The sequence below is a fragment of the Emys orbicularis genome, chromosome 22 (assembly GCF_028017835.1).
Source record: "Emys orbicularis isolate rEmyOrb1 chromosome 22, rEmyOrb1.hap1, whole genome shotgun sequence".
Taxonomy (NCBI): Eukaryota; Metazoa; Chordata; order Testudines; family Emydidae; genus Emys; species Emys orbicularis.
In genome coordinates, this window is record NC_088704.1 from 11,997,790 (window position 1) to 12,015,653 (window position 17,864).

At 44.2% G+C, this 17,864-nt stretch overlaps 1 protein-coding gene across 1 annotated transcript in view; it reads left to right on the forward strand.

Annotated features, from left to right (window-relative positions):
• The window catches only part of MTOR (mechanistic target of rapamycin kinase), a 102,947-nt gene that overhangs the window by 50,182 nt on the left and 34,901 nt on the right, over positions 1 to 17,864 (forward strand). The window contains exons 23-24 of the mRNA XM_065421433.1: positions 11,923 to 11,998; positions 16,447 to 16,586. Of these exons, the coding sequence (XP_065277505.1) occupies positions 11,923 to 11,998; positions 16,447 to 16,586 (216 nt within the window). The remainder of the gene's footprint in view (positions 1 to 11,922; positions 11,999 to 16,446; positions 16,587 to 17,864) is intronic.

Here is a 17,864-nt window from a genome sequence, read left to right on the forward strand (position 1 = left end):
GGTTTCACTTGAGTTCAGCGGGCTGATGGAGTTTTCTCTGTAATTTGAGTGAACCAGCACCAGACTCTGGTGGAGTCTCTTTATTTCAGAGGTCTATTTGCAAAGTGTTTTACCTTGACAAGCAGTGAGTATAAGGCACTAATCTTTTGCCCATATTGAATGCACCACTCAGTGCAAACAGGCAAAGTTAACATGGACTTCTTCTATGAAAAAAGGTCTTCACTATGAAAAAAGGTGTGTCTGCCTGCTCACTTATGGGGGGGAAAAGACAGACGGTCTTATCTACCTCAAGCTGAAATCTTACTGAAGACATCTTGCATTAAAAACATACCTTTTTTCCCCAGAGTGAAGACATAAGAATGGCCATACTGGGCCAGACCATGGTCCATCTAGCCCATTATCCTGTCTTCTGACACTGGCCAGCGCCAGATGCTTCAGAGGGAATGAACAGAACAGGGCAATTGAGTGATCCATCTGCTGTCGTCCAGTCACAGCTTTGGGCAGTCAGAGGTTTAGGGATACCCAGAGCATAGGGTCGCATCCCCGGGCTTCTAGGCTAATAGCTATCCTCCATGAAGTTATCTAATTCTTTTTTTGAACCTAGTTCTACTTTTGGCCTTCCCGGTATCCCATGGCAACAAGTTCCACAGGTTGACTGCATTGTGTGAAGAAATATTTCCTTATGTTGGTTTTAAACCTGCTGCCTGTTAATTTATCTGGGTGACCTAGTTCTTGTGTTATGTAGAGGGGTTAAACTACACTTTTTCTCCACACCATTCATGATTTTATAGACTTCTGTCATAACCTCCCTCCCCCAATCATCTCTTCTGTAAACGACATAGTCCCATACTTTTTAATCTGTCCGGTGGAAGTTATTCCATACCCCTAATCATTTATTTATTTTTGAGATGGGGCAATCAGAACTGCACGCAGTATTCAAGGTGTGGGCGTGCCATGGATTTCTATAGTGGTATTCTGTTTTTGTTTGACAATGCCACCTGTTGAGGGGAGGGCTATATGGGGGACTCGCTTTGTGCTGAGGTTGGCCAGCAAAGCCAATTCTGCCTTGGGGATGTTTCCCCACCTTTTTATCCTGGAAGATTTTGCAGATCATCTTTCTCTGGAAACTAAGAGGAAAATATCCACCTGATTCTAGTCCAGTAAATTGCTATGAATCCCAGTCACAACACTGACTAAAAGCTACTGATGGCTCTGCCTGACTGGAACATTAGTCCCTCGGGATTCTGTGTGTGCCTGAATGCTTTAGCGCTGTTCGTTCTCTGTCCAGTCCCAGGCAGCGATAACTGGAAAACAGTCTTGTAATTCCTTAAGAATGTCATAGAATTTTAGAAGATTGTGTCTGAACAATGAATTAATGGCAAGTGCCTCAGGCCCTCTGAACCTGCCTGAAGAGGGGTAAGAGCAGTAAGTCTTTGAAATCTGGGGGGGGGAGAAAATACTCCATTGGTATTAATTTTAAGCATACATTTTGAAGGTGTTGACACTGCTGCTTTTAATGTTACTGTGTGGCTTCCAGGAAAAGCACAGTCTGTCCCCCCAGCCTCAAAAGAGCTGGTCTCCAAAGAGGTGTGAGTCAGTTTTTAAATGACTCGTTTCCCTTTCAAAACACATTCCAGTCAGCTATGGTAATAGTGATTTAATGAGCTGTCAATATGCCTTCAATAATCAGTGAGTGAAAAGCTGAATCCAACGGAGGAGAGAAGGCAGAAATCCAGCTAATAAACAAGAAACTCAGACTCAAACAGGATAGGGCCAAACTCTCCCCCCACCCCCACCAGCATTTTCCACTCACCTATGTAAGAATTAATAACAGAGTGCTTAGAGTTCATTACTGTTAAGAATCAGCATATTGAATGCTCTGCAGTATAATATGAACTATAACATGTATCAGTCAAACAACACCTGTCAGATTAACAAAGGTCACATGGTGATTCATGAACGGGGCTTTATGGGGATTTGTTTTACTCTTTATCATACATGGTAGGGATGAAAAAGACCAATGGGAATCATCAACTCCATTTCTCTGCCAGTGCATATAATCCCTATTGCATGCAAACATGAGAACAGTATGCAAACTTGCAATGCTCAGAAACTCCCCCGTGGAGCCCCCTACCCTCCCTCCCTCAGTCATTAATGTTAGTTTTTCCTGCCTTGCTGGAGGCTTTTGTGGCTAAAAAAACCTCTATTTATACTTGGGTAACGTTTAACAGAAAGTCAGTAACACATTAAGTATGTGGCAGTTTCGGGAGCTGTCCTCTGAAGAGAAATGGTGGAAGCTTCTCACAGAAATGCCTTTGCGCCTTCTTCCATGCTGCCCGTTAACTTGGTTCATCCTTCCTGCATTTATCCATAAGCAGCTAGTCCTTCAGCTCTCTCCTCGAGACCCACCTTGGCCATATTATCTGCAAGAAATTGATGATGATGGGTTGGGAGGCGGACGAGGCCAGGCTGCACTCTTATTTATCTAACAATTAAAATTTTGCATCTCTGTTTCTATAAAAATTGTATCCCTCTATCCTACCCTTCACGAGTCACTTGTCATCTTAAATTGTAGTCTCTTTGGGACAGTGGCCATTGTGTTCATATGTCTATATGGCATCTACCACAATGGGATCCTGATCCTGACTGGACCTCCTGACACTATTGTGATAAAATAATCAGCACATTTATATAGCTAGCGTATTTCTCCAACCCCTCTGGATGCCTCTTTTGTCCCTCACTTCTACTGCAAACCTGCCCCCATCAACCCTGGCACAGCTGTTCCCCTCAAAATACAAAGATATTCTGCTCTCCCCAGTCCTCAGCAAACCTGCACTTGGGTTTAAGTCAACCAGCCACCCATCCCTTTTCCTTCGTGCCTTCACCTCTGAATCCATCAGACATACCATTTTCAACTGTTCTTCAGGTTCCTATCCACCAACTTCACCTTGGAACCCCTCCAGCCTGGCTTCTGCCCCCTTTGCTCCACCGAAGCTGCTATCTCACTGAGCTTTACCAGTTACCTTTTCCTGGGTAAGTCTCAGGACCTTTACTACATGCTCAACTTTCTTGAACCCTCTGCTGCTTTTGATGCTCAGTGACACCTGCTTTAAGATTCTGTCCTCCCTTGGCTTTTGTGACTCTGTCCTCTCCTGGTTCTATTCCTGTTTTTCCTTGGTCATTCCTTCAGTGCAGCATTGTCCTCCCTTTGTGATACTGCCAGACAGCAGTGCAGAGACCATTTTATTCCCAAGAGACGCTGTATCCAAAGAGCCAGACAGCAGCTCTGGGTGAAGCCCGCATCACCAGCAATACAACCCAGCCTCCCCACTAAGCTATGGACATTTGTTCTGTCCAGTGCCCTACCAATTTAACGGCTGTGAAAAACACATCACGGACCATGAAATAAGCCCTTCCCCATGAAATCCAATGTCCCCTTGTCCCTAGGAGCGCCTCAGCAAAGCTCCTAGCTCCAGCTGGGCTGGGGAAGTACAGGACTTGTCCATCCCCTGCACAGCCATTGGGGGCGGGGGGACCAGATCCATCTCCGAGTGCCTCCCCTGCTGCAAGACGCTGTGGGACTGGGCAGCAGCCCCAGAAGTTCCTGCAGATGGGGGAGGCTTATGGAGTTGAATCTGATCTTCCCTGTGCAGCTGGAAGCGCCCCAGCAAGCTGCTAGTCTAGGCAGGGCTGGGGCAGGACAAGACTTGCTCTTTCCCTGCAGGGCTGCTCTTGGGTATCTCTCCTGGCTGCAGATCGATCCGCACCCCCTCTTCCCCACTCTGTCTAGCTCTGAAGGCAGCACAGAAGTGAGGGTGGCAATCCCATTACCTCACTACAACAGGTTTGCGACACCCCTCCCCCCATTTCCTTTTGGGTCGGGACCCTCACGGTTACAACACTGTGAAATTTCAGATGTAAACATCTGAAAATGTGAAATTTACCAGTTTTCAAATCCTATGGCTGTGAAATTGACCATAATGGACCATGAATTTGGTAAGGCCCTACCAATGCATGCTTGGCAGGTCGGTCCCTGCCAAAGACCCACTTCTGTTGTAATTCCTACAAGATCTGAGCAAACTTATGCTGGCTAGGCTGAGAGTCAGATGGGTAAATTGATATTTTGGGAAAGGATGTAATTTCATAACTATCATATTTATTTGTATATAAAAATTGTATCTCTATTTGACTGCCTCCCTTTCCCCTGCTTTTTGGTTGCTTGTCAGTATCTCTCTGGGGTAGGGACTGTATCTGTATGTCACCTAGCACTACAGAACCTTAATCCTGATTGGGTCTTCTGGGCACTAAAGTCATATAAATAAACAGCTGAGCAAGGCTCCTCTTTTGGGATTATTTCAAGGACATTTTACAAAGTAATATTTGACTCTTTTTAATTTAATTCCCAGAATTGATTTGTACTTAATACACTCTGAGTTCCTGTTTTGTTCTCCTGTGAATCATTCAAATAAAAATAAAATTAAAAAATTATTTTTGACTTTTTTTCCTTCCCAAATGGCTAATAGTTGAAGGTATTTTTGGAAACTGAACCATTCATTCCTCTGTCTTATTTTCCTGCTTGTTCATCCAAAATAATCAGAATTGTGTCTGTCTTTGTTTTTGAACAAATGTAAGATGGCCAGATCCTGTGACAACAGGTGTCATTACAAATAACGAGAATATTGTCTGCTGCTCTAGTAAAGAAAACATTTTGGTTAGTAGCTTTTGCCAACTGAGAGCACAGGCTGGATTTAGGAAATTCTCATCACACTAATTCTTATAGGAAAAAATGCTTGATTAAAAACAAACAAACAAATAATGAATTATTTCCTTTTTTGGAGGCTGAGGAGGAGAAAGCCCTCTCTTCTGCATTGGATAACAAAAAGAGAGAGCACAAAGAAACTCTCCACATATGAACCTCTAGTTTTAGTAATAGGCTTTATGTTTTTACTTCACTGCTCATGCCCCTGGGCTGCCCATGCCAGTAATCTGGATTCTGCACTGAGAGTGTTCACTTTTAGAGCCCTTTCAGGTAGAACTTCATCCTGTATCAGTGTCCATAGGAAGGTCTCACCTGGTGGATGGGGGAGAGGGGGATGGTCTACATCTGGGCAGTTGTGGGAGAAGGACCCACGGGGTTGCCTCTCTATTTCTTCTTGCCAAATGAACCTCCAATATAGACTCACAGGCCTGAGCAGCTTCCACAGTGCGTTCCAGAACCTCCCTGGAGGATGAATAGAAAGGAGTAATCTGGGTTGACTGACAGATTCACTTTTAAAGACCACCCATTTTAGCCCTTGTTTAGTACCTGGGCCAGAATTTTTATCATGAGAGAGAGAAATATTCCTGACTGACAGCTGCTAAGCTATAGACACAGCAGCTTCCCTTCTAAATCAAAATCTTTCCTCTCTCCCTCCCCCACCTCTCAGGCTAACAGCAAATTGTGCCTTTTTAAGGCTTGTCCGGAATGCAGAACATTTCATTCTACTCTGGACAGCAAAGGGGAAGCATGCACATAAAAAAAAAAAGTACCAGGTGCTGTCAACGAAGGAGCTATGCTAATTGCTAAGGAATAAAAGATAATGGCCAATTTGTCAGCAAGCGTTGACAAGAAAGATAAAGCTGGAAGTAATTAACTGTCTTACGTGTTGGGAGTGATGCGTCTGCCAATGGCTCTCTAAATCATCAGGCTATGAAATGTGACAGACATTTATCACTTTTATGATGCAGCACTGACTAGCTCCTGCTTGGGAACTGTGGAGGCGGTATGTTCTATGATTGTCACCACTGAGACGCAGGTGTATTCCTGACCTGACCTGCCTTGGTGACTAACTCTGGGAAATGTGGTTGGCTGTGCATACGGAGCCCAATAGTGTCTGATTCAGCTTAGTGCATTTTGAGCTCATCTTCACTAGGCCGGCATGCATTTTACTCCATCTGGTGTGCTCCTTAGATATCTGACATGTATTGAGGAAGCTTGGTCTAACTTAACCAGGCTGGGAAGAGTTCAGGGTGAGAGAACTAAATCAGGAGCCCATGACAACGTTACACTAATATTTCACACTTCTGTTGGTGTCTTTTTGCAAAGCACCCGGAGCATTTCACAGCCATTAATTCCGTAAGCCTCATGACACACCTGTGAGGCAGGTTAAGTCTCATGATCTCAATTTTTACAGATAGCTTAACTGACACATTCTGACTTGCCCTAGGCCATAGTGGAAGTCAATGACTGTCAAGAAAAGAACCCAGGAGTCCTTTCCCAGATATTTGTGCCTCTCTGATTTCTTTAAAGTATAGAATTGTCTCCCATCCCTTGCCTTGCACTGATTTAAATTGGTAAGGGACAAGTTGTGGGTGACAATTTCATTCATGGTACCAAAATGTCTGTCTCAAGTGCTTTATGTTGCAATGTTTCCCTTTCAAATCACTCTAGCAGGAAGGGAGGGTCTGGGACCATTTGGGCATCCAGAAGCCCCACAGGAGACGGCTTTGTAGTGGATTTAAAAAAAAAAAACAGGAGCCAGCCTGCTGGTTTTCTGGTTTCCTCCTGTGCTAGGGCAGGGGATAAAGCACCACTATTTGTTACCTCTCAGACACAGAGCTGGGTCTCTGTAGAGCAGCATGAATTAAGTTGGCACCTATTTCTCTCTGGTGCCCATTAATGGCGTTTTGGAAATGTGGGAGTTAGGAAAGCGGCTCTTCCTATCTCAAGTATGCAATGGCACAAAGCATTCCAGGCCCTGTCTTTTTCATGGCTCTTGCAGTGTTCCTGAGTCAGCATGACAAGGCTAGACTGTGGCTTGAACAGTCTGACCTGGCTGTAGAGAATCCCATGTATCCTTATAGATGGGTTCTGTGTGCTCCATAGGGTGCACAGAGTTCTCGTGTAGGAAACAAGATGATATACATGATGCAGCCAGATTAAGGGTTGTGATGTAAGTAGGCTATATGCATGGACAATGAAACTCTAAATTGTACATAGACCTGGGAAGACATGTGGATATTAACTACTAAAGAGCCATTGGGAACACCTGGACTTCAATAATAATAAAGGAGCTCATCCGATCTGACTGCAAGGGACCTGGGTTTTGATCGTGGACTTCTCTGGCAGCATTTATGTACAAAATAGATGCACTGGTTTGATTTCAGTGGCAAAAAGACTGAGGCTAGATTATGTAGGATCCAGGGTTATAGATGAAGCCAGGAAAAGCAGAGCTGGAACCCAGACCTCCAGACTCTGAGCCCGATGGTTTAGCCACAAGCCCATCATTCCCCACAAAAGAAATTTCGAGAATAAAATTATTATACCACTAAGAAGGCTACTGAAACATTTCTTTGTCACCCCATGCCTCCTTAGCTGCCTTCTTAGCTCAGCTAGTGTGAACAATGCCACTTCAGCTGAAGGCTCTCTCGGTATTCTCATACATCTGTATTCCCAGGGGTGTTGTAATTGAAGGGAAAAAAACAATCATTAGTGGGAGAGGCATGGAGCACTGAGAGAGGCTAGTGATGGCTTTGGTCTTTGAAATTAGTTCTGTTGGTAAAAGAGACAAAAGAGACACTTTCATTATGGTCTGGTAATTGTACAACTCGTCTTCTAAAATGCATATTGATGGGAACTTTATTCAGAAAGATGCATTTAAAAATATGCTGTGTCTGTGCCTCTATTTCCTGATCTGTAAAATGGATATGCCACCTCGGTACCTGATGGCACGTGGTGAGAATTAATGCTTCTAACAGGCTTGGACACTGACTTTAAAAGCACTGCATAAATGTGTATGACATTGTACTACTTGGAGCCATCTTTACTCTGAATTGGCAATTTTAGTCATTTCCAATCGCCTCCGTTATGGAAGTTCAGTGACCATGTTGGTGAGATGAGTGTTTGCTGGTAAAGGTTTAAGCATGAAGAATTCTAGCTGCCAGGATTAGCTTTCAGTTGAATGACCAGAATCTGACTCGGGTTGTTTCCTTTCTTCCCCTTTAGTTAGTTCGATGTCATGATGTGCCATCGGTACGATTTATGATTTGTAGAGTTCCTAGCAAGCCTGGGGCCCCAGTCCATCCACAAGACAGATGTCAGTGGAGTTGCTTTTCCTTCCAATCCCACAGCCAGAGAAGGAAGGACAGCCCCTGAATTGCAGACTGTGGATAATAGGGCTCCAAAAGAGAAGAGACTCCAAGTGGTCACTGGCTTGGCTTATTTAGGGCCAGTGTTGTTCTTGCCACACACAAGGACAGTCTAAGGCAGTTTTGCATTAACTAGCTTGTTTACTGTAATGTTTAAGTGAGAGGGCTGGAGGAAGCTTGAATGTAAATTATGCTCAAAGTAGGTATTATGTTCTTCTCCCCAAGCCTGATCTCGCTGAATGTTGAGACTTTGCAGCTTCCATGGCTTGCAAGAGAACCACTCCTATGGGAACTAGTGTCTAGAGACAGATTACGGCATTTCCACTTCTCTGTATGTAACACTCACCCATTGAAAAATGGTTGTCCCTTTCCATTTCTTCTTGCCCTCTTCCCCCTGCATGGGATTATTTTTCTTTATCTTCCACAGACAGCGAAATTTTTTGTCTTGTACTAGGCAGTCCTATAAATGCCTGTTCTGCCCTGCAGTGCTGTTCCCAATCACATCCATTTGGGGAATTTACTATTTCATGAAGGACAGAAATAGACATTTTCGTGGAAGAAAAATCCATTTAGTTGGAAACATGTCTCCTTTCTTCTGCAGGTGTCTTTGCTCAAGCACTGCTGGGCCTATTACCTCTCTCTTAGTTTCTCTGTCCCCCTCGCTGATTCAGAAGGCCTTTTAAGTGGGAAGAGGTGCTTGGCTCTGTTTTGTGGGTAATGAGTGGTGGGCGCATTTCTGAATGCTGCCTGCTGCCCATGTGTCTAAACAGAGAAAAACGCGTAGAACCTTTTAGTAGGTCTTTCTTTCTTTTGCTCTTGCCTCTATGGTTTTCTTACATTATGCTTCTTCCATTCCAACCATGGGCTGGAATTAATGTTGGTCTGGGTTGTGTTCTGTAAAACTCGCCGCAGTTGGGCCTTTGCTTTGAACAATTTGCACTTTATAAGATCTCCCGCATTAATAAGAAAAGAGTAGTGATCGAGAGACCGTTCATAAAATGGGTTTCATAAAATCTCAGGAGTCCCATAAAACATGAATTCCTCCTGACGGGAGTTTGAGCAAAGGCACACTCAGTGTGAGCACCAAAAGCCCATGTGCCGACGGAGCCCTCTCTGTCTTCAAGCTTATAAAATCAACATCATAGAAACATTTCAAAGGGCACCCTGCTAGCTGGAGAGCCAGGCTCATGAGCAGCTTGGCTGCCCTATGCTTCACCAGGCCCAGTGGCCATCGGAATATAGACACGATGCTGCTCTGTTATATGGTGTGATCATGCTGCTCCTACAGTATTGTTGCGCTCTGTAGTGGCAGCCTCATTAGTGAGGGCTGGTTGGGGGAGTAGGGGGTGGATTCTATCATACTCTTGAAAGTCTGTGAATGAAAAGAAGACAGACCAGGGCTTACCAAAGCCATGGAGTTGAAAATAGGGTGGGCATATTTACAATGGCAAGAGCCTATTTGACAGGCTAGCACCAAACCCGTAAGTTAGGGTGCATACATGATGAAATTATTTCTTCTCTGTTCCCATGGAGCAAATTATTATTTGGTACATATCTCTAATCCAGTTCTTCAAAGAGGTGGTGGTCCTGGTTTCTTTTGTTTGTTTGTTTAAGTCAGCAATCACTCGGGAGCTCTGAATGTCTGCAGCTGGTGCTTGATGGCACAAGGCATATGTGAAGGAAGATCAGAGGAAAAGAGCCAGAGAGGAAGTCCTAGCTTAAGACAGAGTAAATCAGAGGAAATTAAAATGAAGAAATGGAATATGCAAGCAGAAACATGAGTTGTGCTTAAGTCTCTTGCTGATCACTACACTAAATCTCATTTGAATCCCTAAATCTAGTGGCAACGGAGGGAAAAACTGGTGGCCTGGGAATTAAATGAAGCAAAAAACCAGAAGTCCTTTCCAGCATTCATAGCAGTGATTCTTTACAGATGGAGCAGGCTTTCCTCCACAGATGCATTTGTAATCGCATGCACTCAGCGATATCCTAGCCTTGCAACACCAAGCCAAGGCCACATTGATTTTCAAATTTATTTTTTATATAAAAAATGCACATAACTATATTCCTTGTGCTTCTGTCTCCCCTTGTTCATTGAATAGGGGTTTGGTTGAGTTTCGCCATTAGTGAGAACACTGCAGTTGAGCAGCTGTGTCTTCATCCAGCGTCCCACATGGAGGTGGCAGCTGTGAGCACTTGCACTGGCGTTAGGTCTCTGCAGGCTTTCCTTTGTTTCTGGCTTCAGTCAACTTCCTCTACCATGGAAAACTGGGCAATCGGGAGCTAAAAAGACAGCACCAGAATTTAAAATGTGGGAAGTTACCTTGGACAATGGGGGAGGACAAGTCATTTTAAATAGACTTCCCGGTTATGAATATAGGCAGCAACAGATACTGGAAAATCTGTTCTCCTCCCCTCCCTCCCTCCCTCCCGTGGTTGCTATACTCTGCTAACTCCAATTTTATTGCAATACATTTTATGGCACAATCGCCGTGTGGTTATAGTCAGTTACACTCTGGTATTACCAACATTGCTGGGGGACGCGTATGCTTCTGGGATTCTCTAACTGTAATTTGAAAATGCAAGAAGGTATGCAACAATGTGGGATTCCTGTGATCTGGTTCTTTTCCTACACTGAATCCAGAAGGTTAGTTACAACCACAAACGCATAGTTACAGCTAAAAGAGCCTTCACTGAGATGTCCTCTGATAAACCCCCTACAGTAAGCTCTTGTGCACACCAGCCATCCCAGAGGTCACCAGCATGTTTTCAGGTTGTGCAATATGAATCTTTAGGTATTTCCTGTCCATTTGTTTTTAGCTGATTTTACCTATTTTAGTCAGGCCTCATATCCATTACAGAGAAATTCATTAAAAATGTCAAGAGATTGTAGTGAGCAATATTTAAAAAAATTATTTTGACCTTTAAAAGCCAAAACGGTGGCTCATCGTTAGTTGTGTGACAGTTCCACAAATGGTTCTAGTGAAGGCAGCCATGAAGACTTAAACCTGCAAGTCACAGTCTTATTCATTGGGGTTCATAGATGCCATCTGGCCTGCTGAGAACTGCCAATACCTTGCATGTAATCAATGCAATTCAGAGCTCTGCAATCCAGGACCAGTCTTCAGCTCCTAGGTGATGCGGAAGCACTGGGGTCATGAGTTGATTCAGCTTCCATTCTCACTTGAGGAAGGGGAGCAGTTAGTCTCCTCTCCTCCAGGCCTGCTGCTGGAGTGGGAGATAGGGTCTCAGCCTACGAGTTGCATGGAGAAGCGAGAGAATGGAACTTTTGCAGAGAATGAGGGAGTGATGGAACTATTGCAGCCATTCTCAATCAGTGCAGCCCCATTGTGTGGTTTAGGCGCTGAGCAGAGAGTCTGAATTCTATGAGCTATATGCATTTCTGAGTATTGAGAGGATGTACTTCAAGAGGACAGGAGAAGATGTTAGCTCATCAACAGTTGCCAACTGTCGTCCTCCCCTCTATGTAGGCTGCTTTTTAGAATCAGCAGTGTTATGCAATCGCCACTTGTGTAAGGGACCTTGAGACTGTGTATATTGTTTGTGCTATTGTCTGGCTTGTGTATGTGGTGTTAATGTGTCTCTTGCACAGTCCAATACCTGTTATTTTCAGCAACTCAAGAAGCTTTTGAATAAAAAAAAAAAGCAGGGGTGGTGTTTCATCAATAGTTGTAACTGACACAATTTGTTCTCAAAGTTGGGGAAAATTTTATGCTGGTCCCCAAACATCAGTGACTATGCTAAATGTTCTTTTTCTCTCCTTTTCCTTTCTAGCATTAACAATAAGCTGCAGCAGCCCGAGGCAGCGGCTGGGGTGCTTGAGTATGCCATGAAGCACTTTGGGGAGCTGGTGAGTCTCTGTCTAGATGCTTGGATCGTCCTGTTCCAAAGTGTCTCGATGTTTTCAGTGTTTCCGCTGTGGGCATACGCCCGTTCTGTCATATTTCTGCTCTTCACTGTAAAATACCTTTAGCTCATGTCCCTGTAAATGTGACTCCTTCAATGTGCAATTTCAATTCCCTCCCTGTCCTAAATACTCATTTAGTGTTGCCACACCTTGTTAATCAGCTGCTGTGTTCCACTCCAAAGGCGGCTATATTTCAGCGGCAGGTGAAGTGATACCGTTTTGTTAAAACCTGCTTATAACGTGCCAAGCACTTTGGAACTGTTAGGATGCAGCAGTATGTTTGTGAAAATGATTGGGCTCAATACAAGGGTAACTGGGTGAAGTTGAATGGCCTGTATTATACAGGAAGTCAGACTAGATGATCTAATGGGCCCTCTGACCTTAAACGTTATGAATCTGTGAAATTCCTAGAGCAAGGGAAGCCATGTGTAAGTCTCAAAGCTCCAGACCAAGGTAAATAACGTGATTGTAATATATTTATCAAAGGATAAGGCAAGTTCCAGAAAATTATAACACAGAAGGTTAGGCAGGAAACCTACTTGTATCTGGGAACTATGGAATGTTTACAGGGAGAATTTCCTTGGCTGCTTCCCTATAAGTAAATCACTGTTTGAATGAAGGGTGCTATTATAAAAGCATCACATTCACTTTTCCATATGTTTTATAACCAGCATAGAGTCTCGCCTGTCGTGACTACTCTGAACAGTGCCGCTCACTCTTTCGTTGCTGAGGAGGGTGTGTGGGCAGGAGAACAGTCCTTCAACTCTCATGGGTTGTGCTTTAAAGCATAATAAACCTCTGAAGAGCAGCCTGAGGGTCTCTCTCTCTCTGCTTGTCCTGACACGTTTTAATGAAATGCCAGAAGTGATGGAGTAGAAAACAGAGGCTATCTGCCAGGTCTGTGGTTGACTGCAGACATGATTGTCCAGCACAGAGGGAGAGGAAAGGAGAGTCAACTGCTGTCTAGTGTACTGAATTAGTGCAGTACAATCTCACTGTGAAGCTCTTGGACAGAAATACTGGCCTATTCTGGCTCACGTGTCTTTTTTTTAAAACGCTCCTCATAAAAAGGAGAACGGTGGGAGTATGCACATCCCACAGAGAAGGGATTCACTCTCCTAGCTGCATTTACAGCGATCCAAGTTTTTTCACGGCTGTGGAAGTATAGGTGATTCAGGTGATGCTTGTGGGTGCGGGTGCTGTGGACTCAGCTGCCTGGCCAGGTACCAATGAAAGTACTTACCCAGGCAAAGGCAGCAGGGGAAGCCCCCTTCTGAACTAATTCCCCAAGTCTCTGTAGGTGGGCTTGATCTAACGGCTAAATTGAAGACTGCTAACCTACAGGGTGGGGGCTAAAGCCAAAGTGGTCAAGCTTGTGTGCCTAAAATTAGGCACTTAAATCCACACTTAGGCACCTACATAAGTGACCTGATTTGTAGAAGAACCCACCTCCTGTAACTGCCATTGACATCTGTGGGAATTGTGGGTGCTCGGGAACGCTGAGTAACAAGCCATTTTGTTTGGATGTCTGTTCCTTTGACGGAATGGAGATAGGTATATCTCCATAAATCTATCTCCTAGAGCTGGAAGGGACCTTGAAAGGTCATCAAGTCCAGCCCCCTGCCTTCACTAGCAGGACCAAGTACTGATTTTGCCCCCGATTCTTAAGTGGCCCCCTCAAGGATTGAACTCACAACCCTGGGTTTAGCAGGCCAATGCTCAAACCACTGAGCTATCCCTCCCCTTCCTAGTGTTACATTTTTGGTAGGCACTCAGCTACTGCAGTGACAGGGCCCCATACGTACCTAGATAGATTTTAATAAGGGTTGTATCTCTAACCCTTCCTTCACCCAAGTGAGCACAAGAGCTTACCCAATAGCTGGTACATCTTGGTAATGGCCCTTCAAAATGGCAGCTCAATCAGTCAGTCAGTTTGACACACACACACACGCACTCGCACTCGCACTCTCTCTCTCTCTCTCTCCTCTTCACTTGCATTCAGGAATCTCCCCTCCACCCATTCTGATCTAGTACAGAGGAAGGAGTCTGAAAGGCAACTTCCTTGACAAAAGGGGAGGCGGCAGCAGAAATGCAATGGACAGTGTTCCCCTTTTAAATAGGCCCCTCTAGTGGGGACCACTGGGAATGTGGATACTGATCAGGTGTAAGCACAGCAGTGATGGGATTGATTCAGGTTGAACTCTTTTAGAGGCGCTATGTAAAGTTTGGCCCGAGATTGGAAAAGGGGCCCTGTGTAGGAAGAGAACTGATTTTAGAATGTCCCGACAGCTGTTGTTGCTTCCTGAAGTATCTGCTTTGTGGAGGAAGCAGAGTCCCAGGGTGCCTCATTCTATTACGTCATTGTAATCGAACTCTCTAGAAAGAATTGGGTGGGCCTGAGTGCTCAAGATGGGGGAGTGAAGAGGACATTTCAGATGAGCTCTCTTTAAACATATAAATCTAGAGAAAAGGTTCCCTTTTGCTCTTTAATGGGTTTTGAAGCAGTCGGTTGCGAGCTGGAGACCCACAGCGAACTAGGGCAAGGCGCAGGCATTAGTGTCTCACGTGGAGGACACTGAAGTGCAGTGTCTAGTTTATCCTACCAACAGCCCACATGGATGTAAACAAAAAAAAATAAATAAAATCCTATTTTGGCGTATGCCAGAACAAGAGCTGCCAAGGGCTGAGCAGAAAAGAACATTGGCAGGGAATCCGGTGTGGAAAAAATCTCAAGGAATTCAAAGCAGACTTTTATTTCCTGAAAATTAAAATCCATAAAGAAACAAGAGGTTGAAGAAAGGTTTGTGCAGTAGATAATGATCACCAGTTGGTTTATTTCTACAGCCTGTGTTGCATACCACAATCTTTCCCCTTAAGGTAGGGGTTAGGACCAGACCATCACTCAAGAATCTTCCCCTGCTGCGAAATGGTCCAGCACCAACCCAACTGCATTCTGCACAGTTGTCGATTTTGTGGTTAGCTGCTTCATTCTTGTGTACAGTGCTGCTCGTCTGGCTTAAATTCATCCATGTGGAATAATGACAGATGGGTATCTTTGCGGTATAGTTCCCCTCTGCCCACTCCCCAAACTATTCATATTAGTATTTCAGTAGATCAGTGGGAAGAAAATCTGGTATTCATCCCTGTAACGTACCTAATGCATTTAGCTCCTGTCTTGCAGGTTTGTCAGGTATACAGGATTACAGCTTTCTCACTAGCACAAAGTGAGCTTCCATCTGTCATAGCAGAGTTTGTGCTGATATTCAACATGGACAAAAGGCTGGGTGTAACGAGCAGAGCTGGACAAACAACTAATTCAACTTCCATGAGAATTAGCAAGCTTGAATCTTTAAGGGCAGAGGACACATTTTAAGTTGGAACCTGCAAACCAGAGATTGAATGTCTTTGGTGGTCTTGTTAGGAATTCTCTGTAAGCACTTTAACCACCCATAGACATGCCTATTTAGAGCCCCGCGGCTAGGTTTGCTGATAAATATCCTGTATCCAGTTCCTCCTGGTACTGTTAGCAAATCTGGACTAGCCACGGTGAGATGGTGGATGTGCAGACATCATAGTGGGCTCCTGTGTATGCAAAATTCTCAGTTATCTGGCACTGCTGCTGCTGAGTATATATTCAGTACCTGCACTTCTTGGCTTTCCCTAGCAAGTAAGAAATTGGATCTCAATTTACCAACCACAATAAACATAATGGCATGTAATTTCAATAATTTATGTATGCAAAATAGGTTCAGTCCAACTGCCTGGGACATGGAAACTCTCCTGTATAACCATGCATCTAAGTCAGTGATACTCAGACCTCAGTGGTTCAGGAGCCAAATTAGCGATCAACATTACCCAAAAGAGCCACAGTTGTATGAATTCATTGTTTCATTTACTATAGTACTATTTATATTTAAACAATATGACAGGGAAATATTTAGTTTTTATATATATATACATATATAATTCTCACAGTAAATAAGTTAATAACTTAATGCAAGTTGATAACTTAGTTGATTAATAACATAGTAAAAGCATCCTGGAGACAAATTAAAGACCCACTTGCGGCTCACAAGCCGCAGAATGAGTATCACTGATCTAAGTCCTTGAATACTATTAAACTAACAGCACAGGTAAAGGGAGTAAAAATAAACATATATCTAGGGTCCCATTAGTTGACCTAAAAACTGAAGACTGGTTAATATCTAACCTTCTGAACAGCCTCTGTGTTACTATCAACAAGAGCTAGTACTCTTTGGGAGACAGTGTGTAGATTCCTTCAATTTCAAGTGGCTAGCATGTTCCAGGAAAAGCTACAGTAGCTGTCATGGGAGGGGGGCGGGTGAGAGAGCAAGCACTGATGCTGCTTCTGATCTTTCGCCGCCCTGCAGGAAATCCAAGCTACCTGGTATGAGAAGCTCCATGAGTGGGAGGATGCCCTTGTGGCCTATGACAAGAAGATGGACACAAACAAGGATGATCCTGAGCTGATGCTGGGACGTATGCGTTGCCTGGAAGCACTTGGAGAATGGTAAGAGGAGAATTCAGAATTGAGAATCCAGAAAAGTTTGAGCTCAAACAGCTTTTCCTGTTTCAGTTGATTTCAGACCCAGCCTCCTCCTGTTTTGCTATTTCTCTGTTTCATTTTGCTCCAGAAATATGGCGAGTTATTTCTGAAATCTGCTTACTATTTGCCTGGTGAATTATGCCATGCGTGCTACCCGTCAGGTGAATTCCTTGAATTACCATTTATTTGTACTTTCCTAACCTTTAGAAGATATCAAGTTGCTGCTCACCCGACACATCAAGGCAGCACCTTGTTGCAGGTGTTGGACATCCCTGTCTGAGCCTTTTAGGGTGGAGCCATCTGATTAGCTGAGTTCATGCAGTTGGGGACTCGCAGCTGATCAGTTCTGTTCCGCCTTTAGTAGCGAGAGATAATATTAATAGAGAGGAGTTCTGGGAACAGATAACTAGGCAGTATGGTTCAAAACTACCACCAAAAAGTGAGAGCCTTCCATGATGACTCATTTAGCTTTACTTGGCCTATTCAGCATTATTCACATGCCTGTCTGGAATGCGTGGACTTTTTTGTGCAAGTGTCAACAATGTTGCCTACTTCCCGGTAGCAATCTGAATGAGATTATGCCAGATAAATCATTCATTTTAAACCCCTTTCACCAAGTCTGCTGCAGATGTCTGAGTTTCTTATCTTGACTGTTTTTAACATTTTATTAGTTTTTGTCTTTTTTGGCATTCACTGATGGAAACCACGTTACGTCCATGTCTTTGGCACATAGATCACGACATCGGAGTTTGCTTCCACCAGAGAGAGACCCATTAATGATTTAGAACTTGCAGATTATGGTGTTCCCCATGCTCACCTTGAATCAAGAGGCTAATCAGAGAAGACAGGTCCTGTGCACTGTAGTGTGCAGTTCTGCCTCCAGGCACAGCAAATCTGTGCATGTCCTGCCTCTCTACTGAGCTTCTCATGTCACTAGGCCTGTGTGCTGATGGGTCCTGACAGGAACCCATGTGACGGCACACAGGAAGAAGATGCCTCTCCATTGAGGTCATTGTACTGCTGCATAAACTGAGCTGCCTGGAAACTGCTGGGCTGCCCGAGAAGTCCAAAATCCAAATAGCATTTGTCTACCTCCTCCTGCTTCCTGAGTTTTTGCAGCAGGAAGAATGGAGCCTCCTGGTGGACAGTCTCTTATTTGTCCTTGCAAGGAATAGGCAGTTCCCACCAGGGGTTGATGGGATTTCTCCCTCCTGTAGAAATCATCCTTTCTGATCAATCGTC